This window comes from Cryptomeria japonica, chromosome 6 (assembly GCF_030272615.1).
Source record: "Cryptomeria japonica chromosome 6, Sugi_1.0, whole genome shotgun sequence".
Lineage (NCBI taxonomy): Eukaryota > Viridiplantae > Streptophyta > Pinopsida > Cupressales > Cupressaceae > Cryptomeria > Cryptomeria japonica.
In genome coordinates this window covers 610945592-610971269 of record NC_081410.1, presented here as the reverse complement: position 1 = coordinate 610971269, position 25678 = coordinate 610945592, and the positions used below count along the sequence as shown (strand labels likewise).

General features: G+C 35.6%; 2 protein-coding genes across 2 annotated transcripts; one reads left to right on the top strand and one right to left on the bottom strand.

The window, feature by feature from the left end:
- Positions 1-12940: 12940 nt before the first annotated feature.
- On the top strand, positions 12941-13759 carry LOC131037713 (uncharacterized). The gene has a single exon (XM_057969897.2). The coding sequence runs from the start codon at positions 12941-12943 to the stop codon at positions 13757-13759; it is 819 nt and encodes a 272-aa protein (XP_057825880.2).
- Positions 13760-18760: 5001 nt separating this feature from the next.
- Positions 18761-20344, bottom strand: LOC131856008 (iridoid oxidase-like). The gene is made up of 2 exons (XM_059207065.1): positions 19502-20344; positions 18761-19409 (listed from the first exon to the last, which is right to left on the bottom strand). The coding sequence occupies exons 1-2, from the start codon at positions 20315-20317 to the stop codon at positions 18777-18779; spliced, it is 1449 nt and encodes a 482-aa protein (XP_059063048.1). The 5' UTR covers positions 20318-20344; the 3' UTR covers positions 18761-18776.
- Between the last annotated feature and the right edge of the window lie 5334 nt (positions 20345-25678).

Here is a 25678-nt window from a genome sequence, read left to right as displayed (position 1 = left end):
AACAAGATAAATATTATAATAATTATTAATGAATTGATATTATATTACTATTATTTTATCTTATATTATATTAAATATAAATTGTATTAAAAAACAAACCAACAACAGAAGTGTTGAATATGACAACAACAATAATTTCAATGATTTTTTTGACTTTGTCCATCTATAGAAAATGACATAGATAATATATGCTTACCTTGCAAAACACACGAATATAAATTCATTTTTCTTACTGACTTTGATTTTTTAATTCACAAATTGCAAAAATAGTTTAAACACAACATAGTAATTTTTTTTTAAAAAATAGCTTCAAATGTGCCATTCATTGAAAATAATAATAAAAAAAGGACTGAAACCAATCTCTTTATGGCTGCAGTTTCAATCAATTCACACAGTTAAAGCGAGAATATGTCAAGGGAAAATGCGCGCTGCAATATCTCGGGATCAGATAATTTTTTTTTTGGCATAAAGTAATACCATGTATTGGTGGTGTGAAGGTATTTAAACAAACGAATGTTTCGATAATTGTGAGAGGTGGACAAAAAATATGAAGTGAAAAAGAATCGATAAATGTGAAAAATAAATGAATAAAAATCGATGGCTACAGACATTTCAATCATCTTGCAGGCCTCTAAATAAATGTGAACTGTTGATTTCCCATATCAGGTAGTGCATCTCAAATAGAGAGACACCTTTGGCGTAAATATTAGAATTTATTATTATAATATTATTCTTATTAAAGAAATGGCAAAGTGTTTCGTGAGGAGTCAACTCAACTAGAAGTGGTAATTGGGAAAATGAGAGAGGCCATTGTGGAAGTGGTGCGATGTAGAATTCTAAGGAGGAAGGTTTTGAAATATACATATTGGGGACAAGACCATGGAGGAGAAATGGGATGGGCTTACAACGAACACAAATATTGTGAAGTCCAAAAGAGGAAATCACAGGGTGGTGTGTTGGAAGAAACCGACTTCGAGAAGACTCAAATTGAACTTTGATGGGGCTGCTAAAGGCAACTTGGGGGAGGTAGGTTTTGGGGCCATTATTAAAAATTGGCTTGGTAAATGTGTTGCGGTTGCTCATGGATTCATGGGATCTGCAACCGACAATGAGGCAGAGTTGATGGGATTAAAAAGGGGGTTGATTCTGTAGGGATAATGGTTTCTCCTTTGTCGATGTAGAAGGTGATTCATCTTTTGTGATTAATGCAATATCCAAGGGACAAGTTGTAAATTGGAGAGTCAAACAGTGGATCCCGAGGATATATGAGTTGCTCAATATGCTTACAGATTACGAGATCACTCATACCTATAGGGATAACAATAGGGCTGCCGACTGGTTGGCCAATGAAGGAGTACAGGGCCATATCAAGGATATAGAGTTGGATCTAGAGAATGTACCACAGGGTCTTAGCGAGATTCTCATAAAGTGATGCAAGAGCATCCTCGATTCATAGCAATCTTGCATCAACCAAAAATATTTTCCTTTCTATTTGCAGTTTCAACTTTTCTTTCTGTGTGTCCCGGTTTTGGCTCACTGGATCATGTGGAGTTGGATTCTACTTGAAGACTTGATCATCTTTCTTGCTTCCATACTGCATCGCATTTGGATCATTTTCCGGCAAGATATCGCTATCGGTTTCCTTGACAGTTTCCTATTACTGGTTGACAGTTCTTGTTATCGGTTGCCTGGACCTATTTTGGTGATCTATTGGAACCCCTTCTGAAGCTTGCAGAGCTTTAGGCGTTGATTCGATGTTCTTTGGCATGTGGCCGACCTTTTCCTGCGATCTACATTTCATCCTTTGGATTTTTCGAAAGAATTTCTTGGCAGAGGCCGACCTTGTTTATTTTACACGTTAGGTCCTTTTCTTCGGGTTTTGATCCCTTTTGGGGACTGGATCCTTTGGATCAGTATATATAATTGTAATTGTACATTAGGATGTAATAAATCATAGAATCAAGTAGCTAGATTGTGCGTAGAAGATAGATCTCAAGATTCAAGGTCCCGGTTGTGACCCATTCTGTATGTTCTACCAAGCCTTTGAGCCGATATGCTGTAACCCGATTGTTACTGGTTGGATGTAATCAAGTTTGATGAAATAAAAAAATCTGTTGGTGACTGCTTCATAAAGGAAGGGGAGACAAATTTATCAAGGAGTGGGATAGGTTAGGAGGTCGGTTTCACAGAATTTGTGCCCTCTGTTTTGTTGCTTTCTGGGCTGGCCATGTAGATAGAGGGTAGGTTTTTGAGCGAGGCTTTTTGACCGATTTGTAATGAATTTGATTGGAGTCGGGGGACGATCCCAATGATAGCTAAATTGTGGTTGAGAGCATTCAAATCCTACATCTCAATTCAGGTTGTGTGATTTTGGATGCCGAGCCTCACTCAGGGATAGGGTAGGGCCTGTATTTAGAGGAAGCAAGCAGATTCCCATTCAGAAGATGGAAGTAGCATCCCTGAGAGGTAATTAAAAGGGCGTTTGAAACTATAGGCCGCTCCTATAATGAAGAGACCTGTGAGGAGCAATGTCCAAGGCTTTTCAAAATACAGGATGGGTAGACGATGCAGGTGATGGTGAGGATATTGGAAGCTAGCCCCCGGGGGGGGATCACACACATGATAGGATCATTTTCAAGAATTTATTTGTCCCAATAGTGCAAGTATGGAGATCGCATGAGGCGGGTTTCAAAGTTGGAGATGGGTTTTCAGCAGAACCATATTGGCTAATGGTAGCCAACCAAGTCTATGAGATCAACTTGGGAAGTTTAGATCCTCCACTGTCTTGGTTCTTTGATAAGGAGATGGTGGACCAGGGAGACTCGACATAGAGACCATTGGAGATTTTGGAGGATGGGGGTATACCGATCCAGATTATGTAATCCAGCCAGGTTTATCTGTTATGTAAATCTTTTTAAGCTAATAGAGGGCTCTACCCTCCATAATGGTAGAACTTATCAAAATAAAAAATAAAAAATAAAAAATATATTATTTTTATTATATTATCATTATGATATTGTAACTAATATTACATTAATTATTTTTATTATCTTCTATTATAATTTTTATTATAATATTATTTCATTATTATTATATTATTATATTTCTAATTTTTTATATATCCTTAAAATGTAATTTATATAAACTACAACAATATTATAATTAGTATGATTGTTATTATTATATGATTTTTTTTTAATTTAATGCTTGGTAAATTTTTTAACGTGACCAGTGACATTGGCATGACATGCCCTCTGACTCCACCTGAAACACTTTTGACTTGGAGCTATGAACCAGTGAGGCCACAAAAGGGGGACCTCATCCCCACACTTCACTTGTTCAAACCCATGAGCACAATGGCCCAACGAAGACACAAGGCCTGCAAGCACAATGGCCTAGCAGGGTTTTTAACCTTGGTGACCGCTTTACCAACAAAGTGTTTAAACTGTGACACTACATGTCTGAAGACTATTATTATATAAATTTATTACAATAAGATAAAAAGATTAAATATTATAATAATTATTAATGATTTGATATTATATTACTATTATTTTATCTTATATCAAATATAAATTGTATTAAAAAACAAATCAGCAACAAAACTGCTGAAAAAGACATTAGCAATAATTTCGATGATTTTTTTGACTTTGTCCTTCTATAGAAAACAACATTGACAATATATGCTTACCTTGCAAAACATACAAATACAAATTCATTTTTCTTATAGTGCTGGCTTTGATTTTTTAATTCACAAATTCCAAAAATAGTTTATACACAACATAGTAATTTTTTAAAAAAAATTTAGTTTAATTGTGCTATTCTTTGAAAAAAAGGGGACCGAAACCAATCTCTTTATGGCAGAAATTTCAATCAATTCACAAGGTTAAAATGACAACACGTCAAGGGAAAACGCGTGTATAAAAAAATTAAAAATTTGGCATAAAGTAATACGATGTACTGGTGGCCGGTGAAGGTATTTAAACAAATAGATGTTTAGATAATTGTGAGAGGTGGACAAAAACCATGAAAAAATACAAAGTGAGAAAAACAATCAAAAAATGTGAAAAATCAATGAAAAGAATCGATGGCTACAAACGTTTCAATCGTCTTGCAGGCCTCGAAATAAATGTGAACAGTTGATTTCCCATATCAATTAGTGCATCTCAAATAAAGAGACGCCTTCGGCGTAATTATTTTTCTCAATAGGTATTGATAAGAAATTGATAAATTAATGACAATATTTAGTATTTTTTGAAGAGGGGAAAAATGAGCAAGGTGGATTAGTGGTGGTTAGCATACAAATCAAACACTAAAAGCATAAGAACATGAAGCATACACAAAACCACATAAAAATTTGAAAATAATGGTTTTTACCTTGCTATCTTTACCTCTCCCTCAGATTGAGCTTGATGAAGTGAAGGCGCCCTTTGATGATGCTCCACTTGATGCGCTCCTTTGATTGCTTGTGATGTGAAATGCTCTCCTTTGCTTAACAAGACTAATGGATTATTGGATTGGATTTGAGTGATGGATAAGAGGATTTGGATTAGAAGATTAGAGAGAGAAGAGGAGAAAAGGGCATCATAACAATGCATGAGAAGTGGATTTTGTGAGGATAATTGGCTCCAATTTATAGATTGGAGAAGGCCAATGGAGGGCCAAGATTGATTTTATTATGAAGGGTTGAGATTGATTTTGGATAGAAGGCATGGATCAAGGGTGCCTTGGAAAAATAAATAGGAATATAAAATTCCTTTGGAAAAAGGGGAGAGAAATTTGAATTTCAAACTTGAGGAATTAAAAATTCCAAAATAAGGATGCATTGAGGGATTCAAAGAAATTTGAATTTATTTGAGAGATTCAAAGTTTGATGTGACATGAGTGGGAATTAAAAAATTGGAGAATGATGATAATCATGATTATGAGAGATTCAAGGAGGATTAATTAGGCTGAGTGGGATTAGGAAAAGTGATTTGTAGGAATCACATGACTAGGTCAATTAATTAGAATTAATTAACTGAGTGGGTTTTAGAGGAAATAATTATTGAGAGGACTTTAGAAGAATATGAGAAATTAATTTATTTGATAAATTAACTATTGGACTATAGTGACAGGATTAATCAAATTAGATTTAATTGATTCTGAGAGGAATAAGGATAACACAATTAAGTTAATTAATTATGTTGATAGGCTTAAATTAATCAAATGTTAATTTTAGGTGTCTACATTTTGCCCCTCTTTGATATAGCATCGTGAAATGACGTGATATCAAAGAAGAATAAAACATAGTGGAAGAAAAGGATAAGGACTAGTAGCACGATGCCCCAGTCATAAGATGAGGAAGAATGAGGAGGGGGAAGGATGACGAGGAAGCAGTGGTATGCCCCCTCGAGAGGACATGCGGGTTCGAAGAACACAGGTGTGCTCTCGAAAAGGAATTAGAAGAATAAGTGATGAAAGGATGAAGATAATGAAAGAGGGAAGTAGGATGAGTTGGAGTGTTGTGAATGAAATGAGACAAAGAAATGATAGATGGATTGGATTTCTTGTTGAGCAAGTATAGAGAGCAAACCTAGATTTGATATTGCCATGGATAGTCTACACCACTGATTATAAGAACTAGGATGATATGAAGATCCGAGGCATGGACTGATGCTCAGTCAAACAGGAATTCCTTGCACACAATCATGCAAGTGTTGATAAACACTAATGCAGGGTTGTCGGTTCATACAAGGAAGACCTTCGAACACACCATGCCATGAAAACTATGCCCCATTATACACCATCCAAGACATACCAAGATATAGGATGATCAAGGCAGTCCTGAACAAGTATAGTCCTGGGACACAAGATGAAAACAAAGCGAAAAGCTCAAGCATGCAAACAACATGCACATGACCAACTGATTTCTCTTGCCAAGAGTAGGATATGGATTTGGATAAACTGCCGGACTAGGGAAGGATATATCCCGATGGGCAGGTGATGGATTGATTGATGAATGACAAAAGACAAGTTGGATGTGCAAGATCTATAGATGAGAGGATTGTTGCTTGGATTTGATTAACGTAGTATGGATGAGTGCTTGGATTTGGCACAAGTTAGTGCGAGCTCAGGTAGATGGGGAAAGCTCAGTTTGATGGATTGGATAGGATTGGAAGGAGGATAAATGATTAGATAGGATGAAAAGGGGGATGGATGAATGAATATGATTGGATTGAGGATGGGATTAATGATTGAATTGGAAGAGATGATTGGATAATGTAGGATTGGATTATAAATTGGATTGGATGGGGTGGATCGGTGGATAGGATTTGATTGAATGGAACCAATGACAAGGGAGAACCAAGGATTGGTAAGCGGATAGATGGATGAGGGATTTGTTTGGATAGGAGGGGGTTATTATTAGTATAGATGGATTAAGTGGATGGATATGGATAGGAAATAGAGGAATAAAGGATGGAGAAATTTGAATTTCAAACTTGAGGAATTAAAAATTTCAAAATAAGGATGCATTGAGGGATTCAAAGAAATTTGAATTTCTTCGAGAGATTAAAAGTTTAATGTGACATGAGTGGGAATTAAAAAATTGGAGAATAATGATAATCATGATTATGAGAGATTCAAGGAGGATTAATTAGGTCAAGTGGGATTAAGAAAAGTGATTTGTAGGAATCACATGACTAGGTTAATTAATTAGAATTAATTAACTGAGTGGGTTTTAGAAGAAATAATTATTGAGAGGACTTTAGAAGAATAGGAGAAATTAATTTACTTGATAAATTAATTATTGGACTATAGTGACAAGATTAATCAAATTAGATTTAATTGATTCTGAGAGGAATAAGGATAACACAATAAAGTTAATTAATTATGTTGATAGGCTTAAATTAATCAAATGTTAATTTTAGGTGTCTACATTTATTAATAGGTATTGATAACTTGATGGTAGTATTTAGTATTTTTTTAATTAATATTGATATACAAATTGATAAATGATGGTAATATTTAATAACTGTTTAATAGATATTGATGAATTAATGATATTATTTAATATTTTTTAAATACACAGTGATATAGAAATTGATCAATTGATAATAGTATTTAGTATTTTGGTTCATAGTTGTTGATATAGAAATTTATATAATTATAATTATAATAATAAAATTAATCTTAAATTTAATTATTAATTATTAGTTTAAGATTATATTATTTTTTTTGGTAATCATGATTGTGCGAGTTGTTTATCTCAACTTTTGTGAGATTTCTAGCATCGCTTCACGTTATATTTGTTATGATGTCTTCCTTCATTTGGTTTGCGATATATATGAGTTTGTTATATCTTTGATCTTAACATTCTTTCCTCTTGGTGCTTCTATCCTTCCAGGGGTTGTCATTCTCATACGTTCTAAGATGAGGATTTTGGGTGGGAGTGTAAGCTGCTTTATTCAAATGATTTTCTTGAAGCTTGGAAGGTGGTGGTTGAGTTTTGAATCTTGGAATCTGCAGGTGTTGTGGTATATGCAGTGGTTTCTTGTTTTTCTTTCATTTGCTTGGTTCTTTTGGTTCGGCCTCTTGTTGATTCCATCAGGATTTCAGCATCCTGCTCTCCTTCTTATTTGGGTTATTCTCTATCTGATATCGGTTTTCATTATGGCATGCTCTCTTACAGTGGTTTCATTTCCTTTTTTGAGTTTTATGCTAATAAATAGATTGGAGAATTGTTCTGTGTAGCCAAGGGTGGTTCGAGGATCTTCATTTTTTGTTGTTCTGATGTTGTAATTGGCAGTTGTTCTTCTATGCCATTATTGCGGTGTTCTTCACAGTGTGCTGAAATGATGATTATGCATCTGATATCTTTTTGTATGCCTTTTATGGCAACTTCTTTTGTATCTAATGGAAATGCTATGTAATATGGGGAGGGGTATTTTGGATTATGCCCACGAGGCCTCTTTGTAATGGGTAGGTAGGCCTTAAGTTTTTTGGAGCAATACTGGAGGGTTTTCTTACTGGCTCACTCCCTCCATTGCTTGTTGAACCAGACACCATGTGAAAGATTAAAATATTAATATAATTTAGTGGTAAATCCACTTTTATCAAAATAATTTTTTTTTTTTTTTATTAATAATCATAAAATTATATAATATAAACAATAAAGTGAAAATAGATATTTTTAATGATTGAATGAAAATAATCTAAATTTATGATTAAATATTATAAAATTATATTATATTTATTAAAATGATTAGATTTTTTTAATAAAAAATAGAACAATTTCAAAAACATGATACAAAATTATAATTATAAAAGATACGGTTTATTTTTTAATAGAAATATTTAAATTTTTACTTTATTTAATTCAAACGGTGTGAATCAAATCCCTATAAAATAGTTAATCAATTTTTTATTTTTTATTTGGTAAAAGTGGAAAATCCACTAAACTTATATATTATTAATAAAATGTTTACATCGGGTTCAAAAAAGGCATACTGGCAGGAAAGAACCCGCAAGAAAACCTCCGTTTGTAGCCTTCAAAAAAATAAAACTAGGCACTACCCTTACATCATTTGTTGCTGTCCAGACAGATCCCCCAACCCCCTACCTTTAAATTTTTTACAAGGGTCCCATAGGACAATTACAAAAAACCAGACTGCCACCAAATGAAGGGCTGAACAAAAATGCCATGAAGGACCACCAGGGAGATACTACAGATGTATAAGTTCCTGCCAAAGCCATAGATAGCCACCTGAGCCTAATAGAAGCCAAAGAACCTCCCAATCTGCAACAACAAAAACCATTCCACCAACTCCAAAAAGCAGTCAGATATCCAAAAACCAAGAGCTAGTGCTCTCCTCTGGAGGTTCATGAGCTGAGACCGAAGGAGGAATAACCCTTAGAGGAAAAGCCAAACAAGTAGGAGCAGAGAATAAAAAGCCTAGAGTGATCAACAAATGCAATGTCTCAAAGACAACCCAAGCTTTATCCACACACTGATGAGGAGCCAGATACAACAGAAAGTCCATGGAGGCTCGAGTGTCTTCCATGGAATCACATATCAATCCCATTCATAATTCATGCAATAATTGGCCAGACCAACCATTAACCATAAGCTCGTGACGAGGAAGAGAGCCATCGTAGTAAAAAGACCCCATATCAAAATGACAATCAGCCAATGCAGGAGAAACCGAGGCCCAATTACATACCGTCGAAAAAATAAACGTAGAAACCAAGAGGCGGACCAAATCCTCATCAAGTAAAACATCATAACAAATAGTAACAAAGCGAGAGAAAAGCTCAACATAAGAAACCTGAGGGCAAACTTCGAGCCATTGACACCCCATAAGCCTATAGAATCCAAAATCCACCGCAGGAGTAAACAAATTAAAGACCTTACCAAGCTTGACAAAATTGTCCTCATTTTCTTCTTCCACTATTCAGGCTTCTAAAACCACTCTGTATGCCCCAATAGATAGAGAAGAAGACATTTGTAGGAGGAAGAGCTCCAAAAAAGCCACATAAACATAAACATAAAAAGCTGCTTGACAAGATAATATAAATGAGAAAACCGCCCTTAACTTCCCATAATGGCAATGCAAAATATCCATTGCAACCTTACTTGATTTGAACATTTCACATGGATTAACAACCCGTCAACTGACATCCATAAATGAATATCAAGCAAGAGAGGACACCACCCTCAACAATGATTATCACATAAAACCAATTCTGTCGAGGCCGAGAACACACACAAGGCGGCCAAAAATATAGTACAAATACTTTAACAAGTAATAAAAGCCTAGGAACATACTGCACATTAAAAAGTTACAAGCATGCCACAACCTATGAAGGACTGAAAACAAAAAACTGCTCAAAACACAACCACCCTATAAATGACTGATACACAAAGTAAAAATGTGATTTCTATATAAAATAGAGGGCCTATACAAGGCATCCTATTGCCTTACACATAGCCTTGAGGAATATCCCTTACCTCAATAGTATTTCAATTTATCTTTATAATAACATGCATATTCGACAAAAACTGCAAATTACCTGCTAACCATACCTCATGGGATACACACCGCATCATCTAGCCCATAAGAAAATTTTAAGAACATACCATATGTAAATAATAGCATAATATATCCTATCATCCTCCTATCTACACATGTGGTGCAAATAAAATTTGATTAGAGTAAAGGATAACACGAGTACCTCAAGAGATAATAGAAACAGATAAATTGAAATGAATTACCATAAACCCATAGGTTAGATCAAATACCCAAGAACCCATACCTCAACAAAATATAAATTGATCTTTAGAATGATTTGCAAACTGTAGTTTACCTGCTAACCACACCTCATGAGATATAAACATCAACATCTAGCCCAAATGTAGAATTGTAAGAATACGCCATATGTAAACAGAAACATAATAGAGCCTATCATCCTCCTATCTACACATGTGGTACAAATACAATCTGATCAGAGTAGAGGATAATATGAATACCTCAAGAGATAATGGAAAGAAGTATCCCAAAACAATCACCTTAAAACCTTAGGATTAGATCAAATACCTAAGAAAAATGTCTTGAGGAATATCACTTACCTCCACAATCTTAAGTTGAGCACCGGTGTCAATTGCCATGTTAGCCAGAAAATCTGCCAGCCTATTCAACTCTCTAAAACAATGAGATAATGAGAATGTATCAAAGAAGGATAATTTCTCCAAAATATGATCTAAAATGTACTTCAAGTGCCAACAATTACTCTTACAACTCATAACACTCTGAATGATGACCATCGAATCCCCCTGAATCAATAGATTTTTAATCCCTAAAGAAATAGCCAAATCAATCCCAAGTGACAAAGCTTGGCATTCAGCAAAATTGTTTGACTAGGAACCAAGGGCATGACATTGCGCAACTATTAAAACAGTAAAAAATAGCCATACCAGCCCCAGCCAATCCCGGGTTACCCCTAGAAGCACCATCAAAATCAAGCTTGAAATGGCCCAAAGGAGGAGGATCCCATCTAGCAGCACGTCTCTTATTACTAGTAACCAGACCTTTTGCAACAGACCCATGAGAAGGGATGGCAGAGAGAGATTTCCATGTCCTTGTAATCCTGCCATCCCAATGAGAGAAGGATGTCAAATTTTCCAAATTCTTATGAATGTATGACAAATCCACCTTTGAGATAGAAGCCTCTATCTTGACTAAAATGTCAGAGAGCGAAGCTGATAACTTTCTTAAAATCCTATTGTTTCTTTCTAACCATATGTTCCAAATGATATTCGAAGGAGAGATAGCTTATTTCCTTGGAGCAAGGGGGTTTTGTTCTAGGGAGGGAAACTGCGGAAGGAGCTATTGTAGCGCATCAGTTGTTGCATTCTATCTCCTCCCAGAGGTCTTTGACTATGATTCTTAAGCTTGATATGATGAAGGCTTGTGATAGAGTAGAATGACATGCTTTGTGTAAAGTGTTGTTGAGTTTGGGTTTTTCGTACGCTTGGGTAAAATGGATTCGCTCTTGTATGTCTTCTGCTAGATTTTCAGTAATCCTCAATGGTTCTCCCTGTGGTTTCTTCTCCTCTTCCAGAGGTTTGAGGCAAGGAGATCCCCTTTCTCCTTTTTTGTTTATTCTGCTTGTTGAATCCTTTAGTTGGGCTATCAGGGCTGCTAGATCACAGGGCTCTTGGTGATGTATTAGGTTTTTGAATTTTCCTCAAGCTATCTCTCATTGCCTCTTTGCTAATGATACCCTGTTGTTTGGGCATTATTCTCTGTCAGAGGCTAAGATTATCTCAAGTGTTATTCAAGAATATGCCTTGTTTTCAGGTTAAAAAGTCAATATTGATAAGTCTAAAATCTTCTTTCTTAATACATCACTGTTGGTGCGGCAGAGGTTGCATTCCTTCTGGGGTTTTCAGATTGGTAACTTGCCCTGTTCCTATCTTGGGATTCCCTTTTTTGTTAAGCAAGATAGGCTTGGATTTTGGGATAAGGTAACTTCGGCCATTTCAAAAAGAATTCATTCTTGGAATCACAAATGGTTGACTTCAGCTGGAAAACTGACACTTATTAAATTTGTTATGAGTTCTATTCCAATTTATTTAATGTCGGTTTTAGAGTCTCCCAAGTCTGTTGTTGTAAATTTGCAAGATACTCTTTGATGTTTTCTTTGCTATAATAATAAAGATGGCAAGAAGAGGTTGCCTTTGGTTGCTTGGGAGAAAAATTGCTTGCCATAGGTTTCAAGGGGGATCGGGGTTCATAATTTGGAGACCCAAAATTTAGCCTTAGGGGCCAAATTGGTTTGGAGATTGTATGAGAAGCCTACCTCTTTTTGGGATTAGATTATGTTTGCCAAATATCTAAATAATGGTCCCAAAGAGAGTATTTTCAAATTCTCTAATTTACCTTCTGGTTCGGTCATTTGGAATTTCTTATGCAAATGTAGATCAGTTATTATCCCCTGCCTCTCATGGGTTGTTCATAATGGAAGGAAAGCTATACCCTGGGATGAATCATGGAACAAACATTGTTCTTTGATTAGTATTAGGGATTGGTCTCCCTTGATTGGTCTCATCACCTCTCTTTGGGGTGTGTTTGTGGCAGATTATTTTGATATTGTTCAGGATGGTCCTTTGAAGTTAGTTAAATGGAAGTCGATTGACTTCCTTGATGTGGATTTGCATTTGAAAGAAGAGTTTGTTAAGATTTTGAGTGAAACATTTATTACTTTCTCGCACTCTGAAGATGAATTTATTTGGACTGGGAATGCTTCTGGTAAATATTCTATTAAGGGAGGATATATTTCCCTTTTATCTACAACTTTTGGCTCTTATTGGCCCTATAAGTTGTTCTGGCATTCAACTTGTTTACCCAAGGCTGGTTTTTTTGCTTGGTTGGCTGTCTAGGATAGAGTTCTTATAGGCATGCCGTTGGATAGATTAGGCATTACTGTGGCTTTTCCTTGTGTTCTTTGTAATAAGAACCTGGAGTCCTCCTCACATCTGTTTCTCCATTGTGATTTTGCTTATGATTGTTGGAATTGGCTGCTTAGTAAATTGGGCTTATCTGATGTTATAGGCAAGGACCTTGCCTCTCATTTTCATTCCCACCCTCTCATGTTTTCTTCTTCTTTTTGTGCATGTCTTTGGGTTATCTCTCAATCTATTATCATTTGGAATATTTGGCTGGAACAGAATAAAATGATTTTTAAGAAGGTTACTTCCTTAGTATCAGAGGTTTTGCATAAAATAGAAGCCTCGATTTCGGAGGTTGCTTTGTCTTATATCTATAAGAACTTGGGAAGTCAATCTTCTTTCTTGCATTGGGATAGTAGGATTACCAGGGTTTGGGGAGCCCTCTCGACTTTACCTTCTCATGGCTCAATCTCCAAGAGTTATAATTCTCTTGCGAAGCGGGCATTGACCAAATGGAAACCTTCGCCTTGGGGTCACTTTAAACTTAATTTTGATGGTGCCTCCCAGGGAAACCCTGGGAAGGCAGGGGTGGGGATGGCTATCTTTGATCATAATGCGCATCTCATTCTTGCTAAATGCCATGATCTTGGTTATATCACTAACAATTTTGCTGAGTTTCAAGCTTTGTCTTTAGGGTTGGATATGACAATTTCTCTAAAGATCAAGAACACAGTAATTGAAGGTGATTCAATGGTTATTATTCAGAGTGTTATGAAGAAGAAATCTAATTGTTGGAAGTTGCAGTATTTGCTGGATCAAATTTTATAGAAATTAGATGCTTTTGATTCTTTCCTAATATGTCATTGCTATAGGGAAATTAACAGAGTGACTGATTTCCTGGCAAATCTTGCCATTGAAAGTAAAGCTCATTTCTGGTTGGTTAATTCATCTGAAATTCCTTCGATAGTTTGGGAAGGTGTTCAAAGTTCTTTTCTTTTTGGCTGATTGGTTGCCCACCCTCCTTGATTGGTCAGGTTCATCTTCTTTTTCACTTTATGGATGACTTTGTATGTGCCTTATATCTGATGTAGAAACCATACTTCTGTATCTGTCATATATAATGCCATTTATAGGGTGAGGACATGGTTGATCATGATATATTCAAGGGTGGTGGCTTGTGAGTTTGAATGTCTTTTATTTTCGGTCCTTCATAGGTTTGTGGTATGTGTGTTACTTTTTAATGTGCGGTACGATCTTGGGTTATTATTATTTGTTGAGGATTGGTACTGCATCAATGTTCGCACTGTGTGAGTTTTCGGCCATGACAGATTTGGTATTATGCGGTGATCATTTGTTTTGGTGGTGGTGTCCTCTCCTTCTTGATTTTCATTTATGTTTGTCAGTTTTCAGGGTTGTTAACCCCTGTGAAATGTTCAAATCATGGAAGTTTGCAATGGATATTTTGCATATCTGTTCTTATTATTATGGTAAGTTGATGGTGGGTTTTTCATTAATACTTTCATGTGTTATCTTGTTTTATTATGAGAAAAGCAACATTTTGGGTTTTATGGTTATGTGGTTTTTTCTGGAGTTTCTTCTTTCTGCAAATGTCATCTTCCATGGCCTCTAGTATATACAGAGTGGTGCTCGAAGTTGGGGTATCGGAGGATGAGAACGTGGATAATGGTGACAAGCTTGGTAAGGTCTTTAATTTGTTTTCTCTGCGGTGGCTTTTGAATTCCGCAAACTTCTGAGGTGCCGTTGGCTGGAAATTTGGCCTCATATTTCTTATGCTAAGCTTTTGTCTTGGTTTGTTACAATCTGTTATGATATTTTACTTGACGATGATTTGGTCTGCCTCTTGGTTTCCACGTTCATTTTTTCGACAGTATGTAATTGGGATATGGTTTCTTCTGCATTGGCTGATTATCATTTTGATGTGGGGTCTTTTTATTATGGTGGGTTTCTTCCTTGCCATGAGCTCATGGTTAATGGTTGGTTTGGTCAATTATTGTATGAATTAAGAATGGGGTTGATTTGTGACACCATGGAAGATACACGGGCTTCTATGGATTTTTTGTTGTATCTGGTTCCTAATCAGTATGTGGATAAAGCTTGGGTGGTTTTTGAGGCCTTGCACTCGTTGCTTTCTTTGGGCTTTTTGTTCACCGCTCTTGCTTGTTTGGCACTTCCATTGAGGGTTATTCCTCCTCCCAATTCAGCCCATGATCCTCTAGAGGAGAGCACTAGTTCTTGGTTTTTGCATATCTGATTGTTTTTATCTTGGAGTTGGTGGTATGGTTTTTGGATGCAGATTCAAAGGTTTTTTTGGCTGCTGTTATGCTGGAGTTTTCTGGCAGTATCATATCTTCCAAGGAGGCTCTCTTTGGTTTCAATTGGTAGAAGTTCCTACATTACTATTGTTTCTTGTCTCCTTGGTGGTCCTTCATGATATATTGATGGAATTTTGTTATTCAGCCCTTTATTTGGCAGCAGACTGGTTTTTTTGTAAAAGTCCTATGGGACCCTTGTATAATTTCATATGTAGGGGTTTGGGGCATCATATTGGATATGTAACAAATGATGTAAGGGTAGTGTTTAGTTTTTTTTTTAAGGCTACAACCAAAGGTTTTCTTGCGGGTTCTTTCCTGTCGGTATGCCTCTTTTGAACCCGATGTAAACATATTTATGAATAATAAATAAGTTTAGTGGCTTGTCCATTTTTATCAAAATAAATAAATAAATAAAATCAGATCATATATATATATATATAAAAAATAGGAATATGTTAATAATATCATATATTGAAATACATTATAAATTTTAATTGGGAGTTATTCATTGATATAAATGTTTCTTTTCAAAAAAAAAAGGAAAGAAAGGGCGCGTTGTTTCCATTTTAAAAGAATCCTTTTATACTGGAAAGCCTTTTTATGTGGGAAGTTGGGGGGGGAGAGGGGGTGGGGGGGTCGTGGGCCCACTTCCCACTCCCCACTCATTTTCTAATTACCTCGCCATGCGGTTTAATAAAGTAACTAACTATTTTGGTGTTTGAATATTTGCTTTGACATTTATATTTATAACTATGAAATTCATTTTTCCTGCATTTGTAATACTAATTTTCAAATCGTTTTGCCATTATAAATTCGATTTTCATATTGATATAATTTTAATAATGTAATTTGATTTACATTAACTGATTAGAAGGTTAAAGTAAACAATATAAGTTATGGTTATAAGTGGTACCATAAATTTTTACAAAGAATAATAATAATAATAATAAATTTAATTAGTAATACATAAACTAAGTGGGTTATTTTTACATGTTAATTATGGTATTTATTTTTATGTACTATTAAATTTTCAAACTTAATTGGAATTAACATTAGTAAATTAGTTTTACATGTTTACAAGCTAATCATATGGTAATTATTTTAATGCATTAGTAAATTATCAAAGTTAATTGGAATTAATTGATTATAATTTTAACATTTAAAAAAGAAAAAAAAAACTTTGATTTGTATAGGTAGTTGAACTTGAATATAAATTGTATTGATTATTATAATATTCGATTTGCTAACACGAAGTGTAATTCTTGATGGAGGCAATTTTTTTGTTAGTTGCTAGACAATGTACACCTTTTATACATTTAATCGCTTCATACAATTACAAATTAGAGCCATTATTACCTCACTAGTTGTGTTATTACAATTTACGAGAACTAGATGATAACTCTCTCTTTTGAATATGAACCACCTAGTAGTATTAAGTTGTTACGTTTAAGTAAATCTCTTTCCTTTATATGTAGAATTAAACTCATGAGTTATTTTCTTTTAATTATTTAATTCTTGCAAAATAGTCTCAACTTTAAATTATTCTAGAGTGATGTTTATTTTAATCTTCCAAAGTATAATAGTTGGACCTCTTAAAAAAAAAAATCTAAACAAGAGGAGTTGGAAACAAAAAAACTTAGCAACATTCGGTATATATGGTGTCTCTAGGTCACGCTTATGGGTAATGCCGTCGTGTTGAACTACTGCACCTAACGCCTAATAAAGCTACATTAATGACATCTTTGGCATCATCCCTATAAATCGTCGAGGAGTAATAAGGGACACTTGGAAGTTAAAATCCAAGGGGCGGGTAATCCCCCTTGGATCGATAATCTAATAAGATAATCTTTAAATGATTTACATCTGCTAGTTAAACCATAGTAAACCCCTTTATGGTTGATTGAGTGAAATACTTTTATAAACTTGGCTTAATCTCAAAGAGTTGTTGACGATTGACAATTGAGTCAGGTGACGCTTATGATAGGTATTAGGACCTAGTGGCTTTAGGCCACAAGCATTAAGCCACCTTGAGCCTTTGCTTAAATGCTACCATCATGGGTAGCAACCACAGAGAAACTGTCTGGGACATTGACCCTAGAAAGGGTTGCGTACCCACCAAACAATTTACATTAAACCATAGATTAGAAACAAAACTACATACTATACGCCTTGAACCCGTGCCAAAACGGGTATGTAGGCAGTCTAGGGACAGAGTTGTTCCTAGTACTCAGGCGTTTGGGGATGGGGTCTAGGATTTGGTAAGAAGATGGATTGCGAAGAATCCTAATTGAAAGATAAGTGTAATAAAATAAAAAGTAATTCAACGCATACTCGAAAGGAATCCCGTATGGATTCGCTTGACTTCCCGAGGCTTTAGGCCAAATTTCAAGGTGGAATTCAAGCTTGCAATATATTATTTTACTTGCTCCTAAGGACGGTGACCTCGGGGCACACCTATTAAAGGAGTGTAATTCTTAGTGAGTGACTTAGGATCCGAATGGTCCCGATGAGTCTAAGTCTTTGGCCAGAGCACCTCCTATCCCAAGTTGGATAGATGCCTACCCTGTTTGGGTAGATGCCTATCCCGTATTGGATAGATGAAACCTCATGTCCCGTATGGACAGATGCCTAACCTGTATGGTTAGATGCTCATCCCGGATGGATGAATGCCTAATCCAAATGGATAGATGCCCAGAGTATGCAATTGAATCAAACACAAATGATTAAATTTATAAAAAAAAAAAAATGGTCAAAATTTTCTTGGGTTAAGTATAACGGGTTACTACGAACTAAATGGACATTAAAATATAATCTTATAGTAGATCATACCTACATTGTATCTTGTGAAGTGTACAAACATATGATTTATAATATATGATTAATATACAATCAAGACTCTTTATGTATCTTCAACAAGGATTCTCCTGTTAAGAACTCAACTCCTAGGCCATAAATGAACCCAAACATTACTAAGTTAAAGCACAATATAAAAATCCAACATGATGTAATGTCAATAAAACACTATCAATTAATTGCTTCAATTGAAATAATCTAAAGTTAACATGATTTAGATATCATAGATGCATAAATCAATAAGTTCACCAATCATAATGTTGAACAAAATACCATCATCATAATGACACATAACAAATATAGTGAATAGTGAAGCCAAAACACTATTATAGTTTAAAAATAGAAGTCATTATGTATACATCCCATAATACACAACCGAACACAATAATTTCAAAAAAAAAATTTAAATGCATGAATTATATTAATGATAATAAACACACCATCGATAAGTATAATGTTAGTACCAATAGAAATTCAAATAGGCATACAAGGCACATAAGCATGAGACATTAAACACTTTCATAATATTTATTTAATGATTCATAATATCAGTTAACATAAACTTACATCAAACTTGGTAAAAGAGCTAGTAAATGGTATTTACATAGCCAAAAACTCATCGTAAACCTCTTTGACCCTTATTGAACTAACATATTATTTTAGTATAGATGATTTGGTAATCTTGGTGTGGGGATTGCATGCAATTCTTTAGACTTCTTTAATACTATTCCAAATGTCTCACTCATGTCTATCTTATTATAATTCATCCCTATTGGAAGCATCCAATTGAAGGAATGGATTAAGGAAGCAATAGTAAAATGAACCATTTGATGAGCCAAAGGAAGTCCTAAGCATATTCTTCTTCCAGCTCCAAATGGTATCAGCTCAAAATTTTGTCCCTTATACTTTACCTTACTATTCTCACCATTAAAAAACCTCTCTGGCATAAATTTTAAAGGTTCTTTCCAAATTTTAGGATCTCTTCCAATTGCCCACAGATTCACAATCACCATGGCATGCTTAGGTATCATATACCCTGCCACCTCACATGAGTTGTCTGCTCTATGGGGCAATGCCAAAGGAAGTGCTGGGTGTAGTCGAAACACTTCTTTCACTATAGCATGGAGATAAGGTAGACGATCTATGTCAGATTCTTCCACTTTTCGATTGAGACCAATTACCTCTTCTAATTCCTTTTGCGCTTTTTTCATTACGTAAGGATTGGCAATTAGTTCCACCATAACCCATTCAATTGTTGTAGTAGTAGTATCACTACCAGCAGACAAGAGTTCCTACATGATCATAAGGAAATGACTCATCAATAATAATAAAAATATATTATTAAATAAAAAATGAGTCAAAATAGGCGTTGAACAAGACTCACCAAGAGTAAAGCCCTGATATTCACCAGAGTGAAATCATGGGCAGTCAGATCGAGCAGAATGTCGAGAAAGTCCTTTTCCTTGGGTAGACCGACCCCTTGCCTCCTCGCCTCCAACCGATCTTGTATGAATACATCTAAGTACTCATGTAGTCGCTTATGATGGACTGTCAGACGACGGCACACTCCCTGAGGGTCCACCAACTTCAGAAACGGATAAAAGTCGGCCAAGTTGGGTTTTCCGGTCAAGTTCACCATTTCACTAAAAGTGTTTCTCAATTCTGCAGACTCTAGATTTTTGGGATCGAACAAGTTCTTACTGAAAATGGCGTTGCTCATGAGATTGAGACCCTCGTAGTACACCAGCTCTGCAATATTCATACTCGTCCCCTTCTTCTCAAAGACCATTCGAATCGTCTCGGAGACTTGATCTCTTCTGAGATGTTGCAGCGCTTGGAGTCTGGTGGGAGTGAAAAGCTCTGTGGTGGCAATGCGTCTGAACTTCCGCCAGTAATCTCCATACTGAGCAAAAGCAATTGAAGATTCATGGTGAGAAAACACCTTTGCTGCTTCTATCATAATCCGTCCTGCAAAATTCTGGTCGTGGATTTTGAGGACCTCTTTTGCCATTTCAGAGGATGAAACCACCACAGCAGTTTTCATGCCGAGAGAGAGAGTCATGAGAGGACCGTATTGCTGAGAAAGAGCCCACAGAGATTCATTGGGTTTTTTCCCCAGCTGGAGAAGGTTTCCCACGATGGGCCAGCCAGGAGGTCCAGGAGGAAGATTTGCTCTGCTCTTCTTCTTTCTTTTCCCCATTAAATCTACTAAGAAATAAGCGAGCACACTGCTTACCAGCGCTGAAAGCCAAATCACCCATTGCCCTTCCATTGAATGGATTTTAGATCTGCTTGGGAATCAATTCCTCAGCAGATTAGTATATATAGATATCTATACAGCATTGGGACAAAAATATATTCCTAAATAGATTTCAGATCTCCCGGGACTCTGTCAAAGACGCTGACCATTTTCCCTTACAAATATTTTATGTATAAAAATCATTTTCCTAAAATGATTTCTTGATGGAATCTGACAAAAAATCGGGATCTATCAAAGGACGCCATTTTTCCTGATAAGATTTGTGTATATAAAAATGTATTCGGTAACTTAGTATCGTTGACCTAAATATACCAAGAACAGCGTTCACGGAATCGGACAAAACTGTCCTCCAAGAAAAGTGGAATCAATTTGTCATATTTGGTAACGGGCATTGTCATTTGCGTATGCATGTGAAATGTGATAAACAATACAACTCGATACAATGTAAAATACGGCACGGTCTAGGAGATATTACTGCTTTGGACTGTTATTCTTTGCCCTTTGTCAATAAAAAATTAAAATGTATATGTCGAATCGTTATGAAAGGTCAAGATCAAGTGGGGAGTTGTTGGGTCTATTTATTATATACATTTGTGTTGTATATGACGTTGGATATATATATATATATAAAACAATGATTTTTAATCTGTGAATAATTGAGATTCAACAACTTTTTATTTTGAATCGATTAGACAACATTTGTATCCTTTAAATTGAGAATCTTCCTACTAACTGGTCTATAGTCTTTTAATAACTATCGAACAAAGTTTTTGTATAGAGATTATTTCAAGGAGCAACGTATATGTTAGAAGAAGAAATGTCTGTCATAGGTTGTTTGTCAATGGCAATGTCTTTAGGCTCCATTAAAGATCAAAATCAATTTGGATGTGTTAAGAGTGAACAAACAAGCTTGGGCACATACCAACACATCAAATGTGTATGCAAATGATAATAGCTCATACAACAATGTCCTCTTGATCCTGAGTCTATATGTTATGGTATATTTACGTACCGTTCAATGTGTGTGTTTTGAAGAAACCTTCAAATCAATTTTATACCAGCTTACAAGAATTCAAACATGACTGAATTGGTTGACTACCAAGATCAATGACTCAACCTATTCTAGATGGGATCCATATCAAATGTATTGTCTTGCATGCCTCTACAGATTTGCATGTGATTGATCCCTCAAGCCAAATCACTTCTTTTTACAAGAGAAGGAAACAAGAAAAGTTGCTAAAAAAATTTGAAATGGTAGATAAATAAATGAAAGCACTAAAATTTGTAATGCTCAGGGTTGCATGCAGGGAGGTTCATTCCGTGAGAAATATAAATGATGACAAAATGAATTGGGTGAGAGAGAGAGAGAGAGAGAGAGAGAGAGAGAGAGAGAGAGAGAGAGAGAGAGAGAGAGAGAGAGAGAGAGATGGAGGAGAGAGATATGGAGAGAAGGAGAGGGAGAGATCAAGAGAGAGAAAGGAGAGGGATAGTTAGAGATGGAAGAGAGAATCATATAATGATGGAGAGACAAAGATCGAAAGAAGAGAGGGATAGATAGAGGTGTAAGAGATAAATATAAAAAGAGTGAGAGATATGAAGATAAAGACAAAGATAGGAAGTGATATATAGAGGGAAAGAGAGGGAGAAAGATGGAGAGATAATGAAATAGAGATAGAGTGAGAAATGGAAGAGTAAATGTGGACATGTATAGAGAGGAAAAGAGATATAGATTTAGAAGTCTAGAGAGAGAGAGAGAGAGAGAGAGTATGTGCGTGTGAGAGAGTGATACAGATATGGAGCTAGAGAGGGAGAGGGAGAGAGATATATATAGAAATAGATAGAGAGGGAGGGAAGGGTAGTAAAGGAAAGAATTAAAGATGATAGAGGAGAAATCAAGAAATACAAAAAGAGGGAGTGATAGAGATAGGGATAGAAAGAGGAGGAGATAGAGAGATGTGGGCAAAATGGAGGGGGGAAGATAGAGATGTAGGGAGTGATAAGGCGATCGAGATAGGTGACAGATAGAGAGAAAGATAGAAATAAAGATGTGGATGGAGAGAGGGTGGAGAGGAAATAATAGAGATAGAAATCGGGTTAAAATGAGAGAATTTCAAAATTTAATAGAATTAATAATTATGTTAATAATAAACTAAAAATTTGAATAATATAATAAAATAATTTAAAATAAAATCAAACATTGTACGTATTAAAAAATTAATGATGATATTATAATAAATTTGTATTATATTATAAATATTATTATTTATTATTATAATATTATTCTTATTATATTATCATTACGATATTATGATATTGTAACTAATATTACATTTTTATTTTATTATCTTCTAATATTATTTTTATTATAATATTATTTCATTATTATTATATTATTATATTTCTAATTTTTTATATATCTTTAAAATGTAATCTATATAAATTACAACAATATTATAATTATATCAATTTATTACAATAAGATAACAAGATAAATATTATAATAATTATTAATGAATTGATATTATATTACTATTATTTTATCTTATATTATATTAAATATAAATTGTATTAAAAAACAAACCAACAACAGAAGTGTTGAATATGACAACAACAATAATTTCAATGATTTTTTTGACTTTGTCCATCTATAGAAAATGACATAGATAATATATGCTTACCTTGCAAAACACACGAATATAAATTCATTTTTCTTACTGACTTTGATTTTTTAATTCACAAATTGCAAAAATAGTTTAAACACAACATAGTAATTTTTTTAAAAAAAATAGCTTCAAATGTGCCATTCATTGAAAATAATAATAAAAAAAGGACTGAAACCAATCTCTTTATGGCTGCAGTTTCAATCAATTCACACAGTTAAAGCGAGAATATGTCAAGGGAAAATGCGCGCTGCAATATCTCGGGATCAGATAATTTTTTTTTTGGCATAAAGTAATACCATGTATTGGTGGTGTGAAGGTATTTAAACAAACGAATGTTTCGATAATTGTGAGAGGTGGACAAAAAATATGAAGTGAAAAAGAATCGATAAATGTGAAAAATAAATGAATAAAAATCGATGGCTACAGACATTTCAATCATCTTGCAGGCCTCTAAATAAATGTGAACTGTTGATTTCCCATATCAGGTAGTGCATCTCAAATAGAGAGACACCTTTGGCGTAAATATTAGAATTTATTATTATAATATTATTCTTATTAAAGAAATGGCAAAGTGTTTCGTGAGGAGTCAACTCAACTAGAAGTGGTAATTGGGAAAATGAGAGAGGCCATTGTGGAAGTGGTGCGATGTAGAATTCTAAGGAGGAAGGTTTTGAAATATACATATTGGGGACAAGACCATGGAGGAGAAATGGGATGGGCTTACAACGAACACAAATATTGTGAAGTCCAAAAGAGGAAATCACAGGGTGGTGTGTTGGAAGAAACCGACTTCGAGAAGACTCAAATTGAACTTTGATGGGGCTGCTAAAGGCAACTTGGGGGAGGTAGGTTTTGGGGCCATTATTAAAAATTGGCTTGGTAAATGTGTTGCGGTTGCTCATGGATTCATGGGATCTGCAACCGACAATGAGGCAGAGTTGATGGGATTAAAAAGGGGGTTGATTCTGTAGGGATAATGGTTTCTCCTTTGTCGATGTAGAAGGTGATTCATCTTTTGTGATTAATGCAATATCCAAGGGACAAGTTGTAAATTGGAGAGTCAAACAGTGGATCCCGAGGATATATGAGTTGCTCAATATGCTTACAGATTACGAGATCACTCATACCTATAGGGATAACAATAGGGCTGCCGACTGGTTGGCCAATGAAGGAGTACAGGGCCATATCAAGGATATAGAGTTGGATCTAGAGAATGTACCACAGGGTCTTAGCGAGATTCTCATAAAGTGATGCAAGAGCATCCTCGATTCATAGCAATCTTGCATCAACCAAAAATATTTTCCTTTCTATTTGCAGTTTCAACTTTTCTTTCTGTGTGTCCCGGTTTTGGCTCACTGGATCATGTGGAGTTGGATTCTACTTGAAGACTTGATCATCTTTCTTGCTTCCATACTGCATCGCATTTGGATCATTTTCCGGCAAGATATCGCTATCGGTTTCCTTGACAGTTTCCTATTACTGGTTGACAGTTCTTGTTATCGGTTGCCTGGACCTATTTTGGTGATCTATTGGAACCCCTTCTGAAGCTTGCAGAGCTTTAGGCGTTGATTCGATGTTCTTTGGCATGTGGCCGACCTTTTCCTGCGATCTACATTTCATCCTTTGGATTTTTCGAAAGAATTTCTTGGCAGAGGCCGACCTTGTTTATTTTACACGTTAGGTCCTTTTCTTCGGGTTTTGATCCCTTTTGGGGACTGGATCCTTTGGATCAGTATATATAATTGTAATTGTACATTAGGATGTAATAAATCATAGAATCAAGTAGCTAGATTGTGCGTAGAAGATAGATCTCAAGATTCAAGGTCCCGGTTGTGACCCATTCTGTATGTTCTACCAAGCCTTTGAGCCGATATGCTGTAACCCGATTGTTACTGGTTGGATGTAATCAAGTTTGATGAAATAAAAAAATCTGTTGGTGACTGCTTCATAAAGGAAGGGGAGACAAATTTATCAAGGAGTGGGATAGGTTAGGAGGTCGGTTTCACAGAATTTGTGCCCTCTGTTTTGTCGCTTTCTGGGCTGGCGATGTAGATAGAGGGTAGGTTTTTGAGCGAGGCTTTTTGACCGATTTGTAATGAATTTGATTGGAGTCGGGGGACGATCCCAATGATAGCTAAATTGTGGTTGAGAGCATTCAAATCCTACATCTCAATTCAGGTTGTGTGATTTTGGATGCCGAGCCTCACTCAGGGATAGGGTAGGGCCTGTATTTAGAGGAAGCAAGCAGATTCCCATTCAGAAGATGGAAGTAGCATCCCTGAGAGGTAATTAAAAGGGCGTTTGAAACTATAGGCCGCTCCTATAATGAAGAGACCTGTGAGGAGCAATGTCCAAGGCTTTTCAAAATACAGGATGGGTAGACGATGCAGGTGATGGTGAGGATATTGGAAGCTAGCCCCCGGGGGGGGATCACACACATGATAGGATCATTTTCAAGAATTTATTTGTCCCAATAGTGCAAGTATGGAGATCGCATGAGGCGGGTTTCAAAGTTGGAGATGGGTTTTCAGCAGAACCATATTGGCTAATGGTAGCCAACCAAGTCTATGAGATCAACTTGGGAAGTTTAGATCCTCCACTGTCTTGGTTCTTTGATAAGGAGATGGTGGACCAGGGA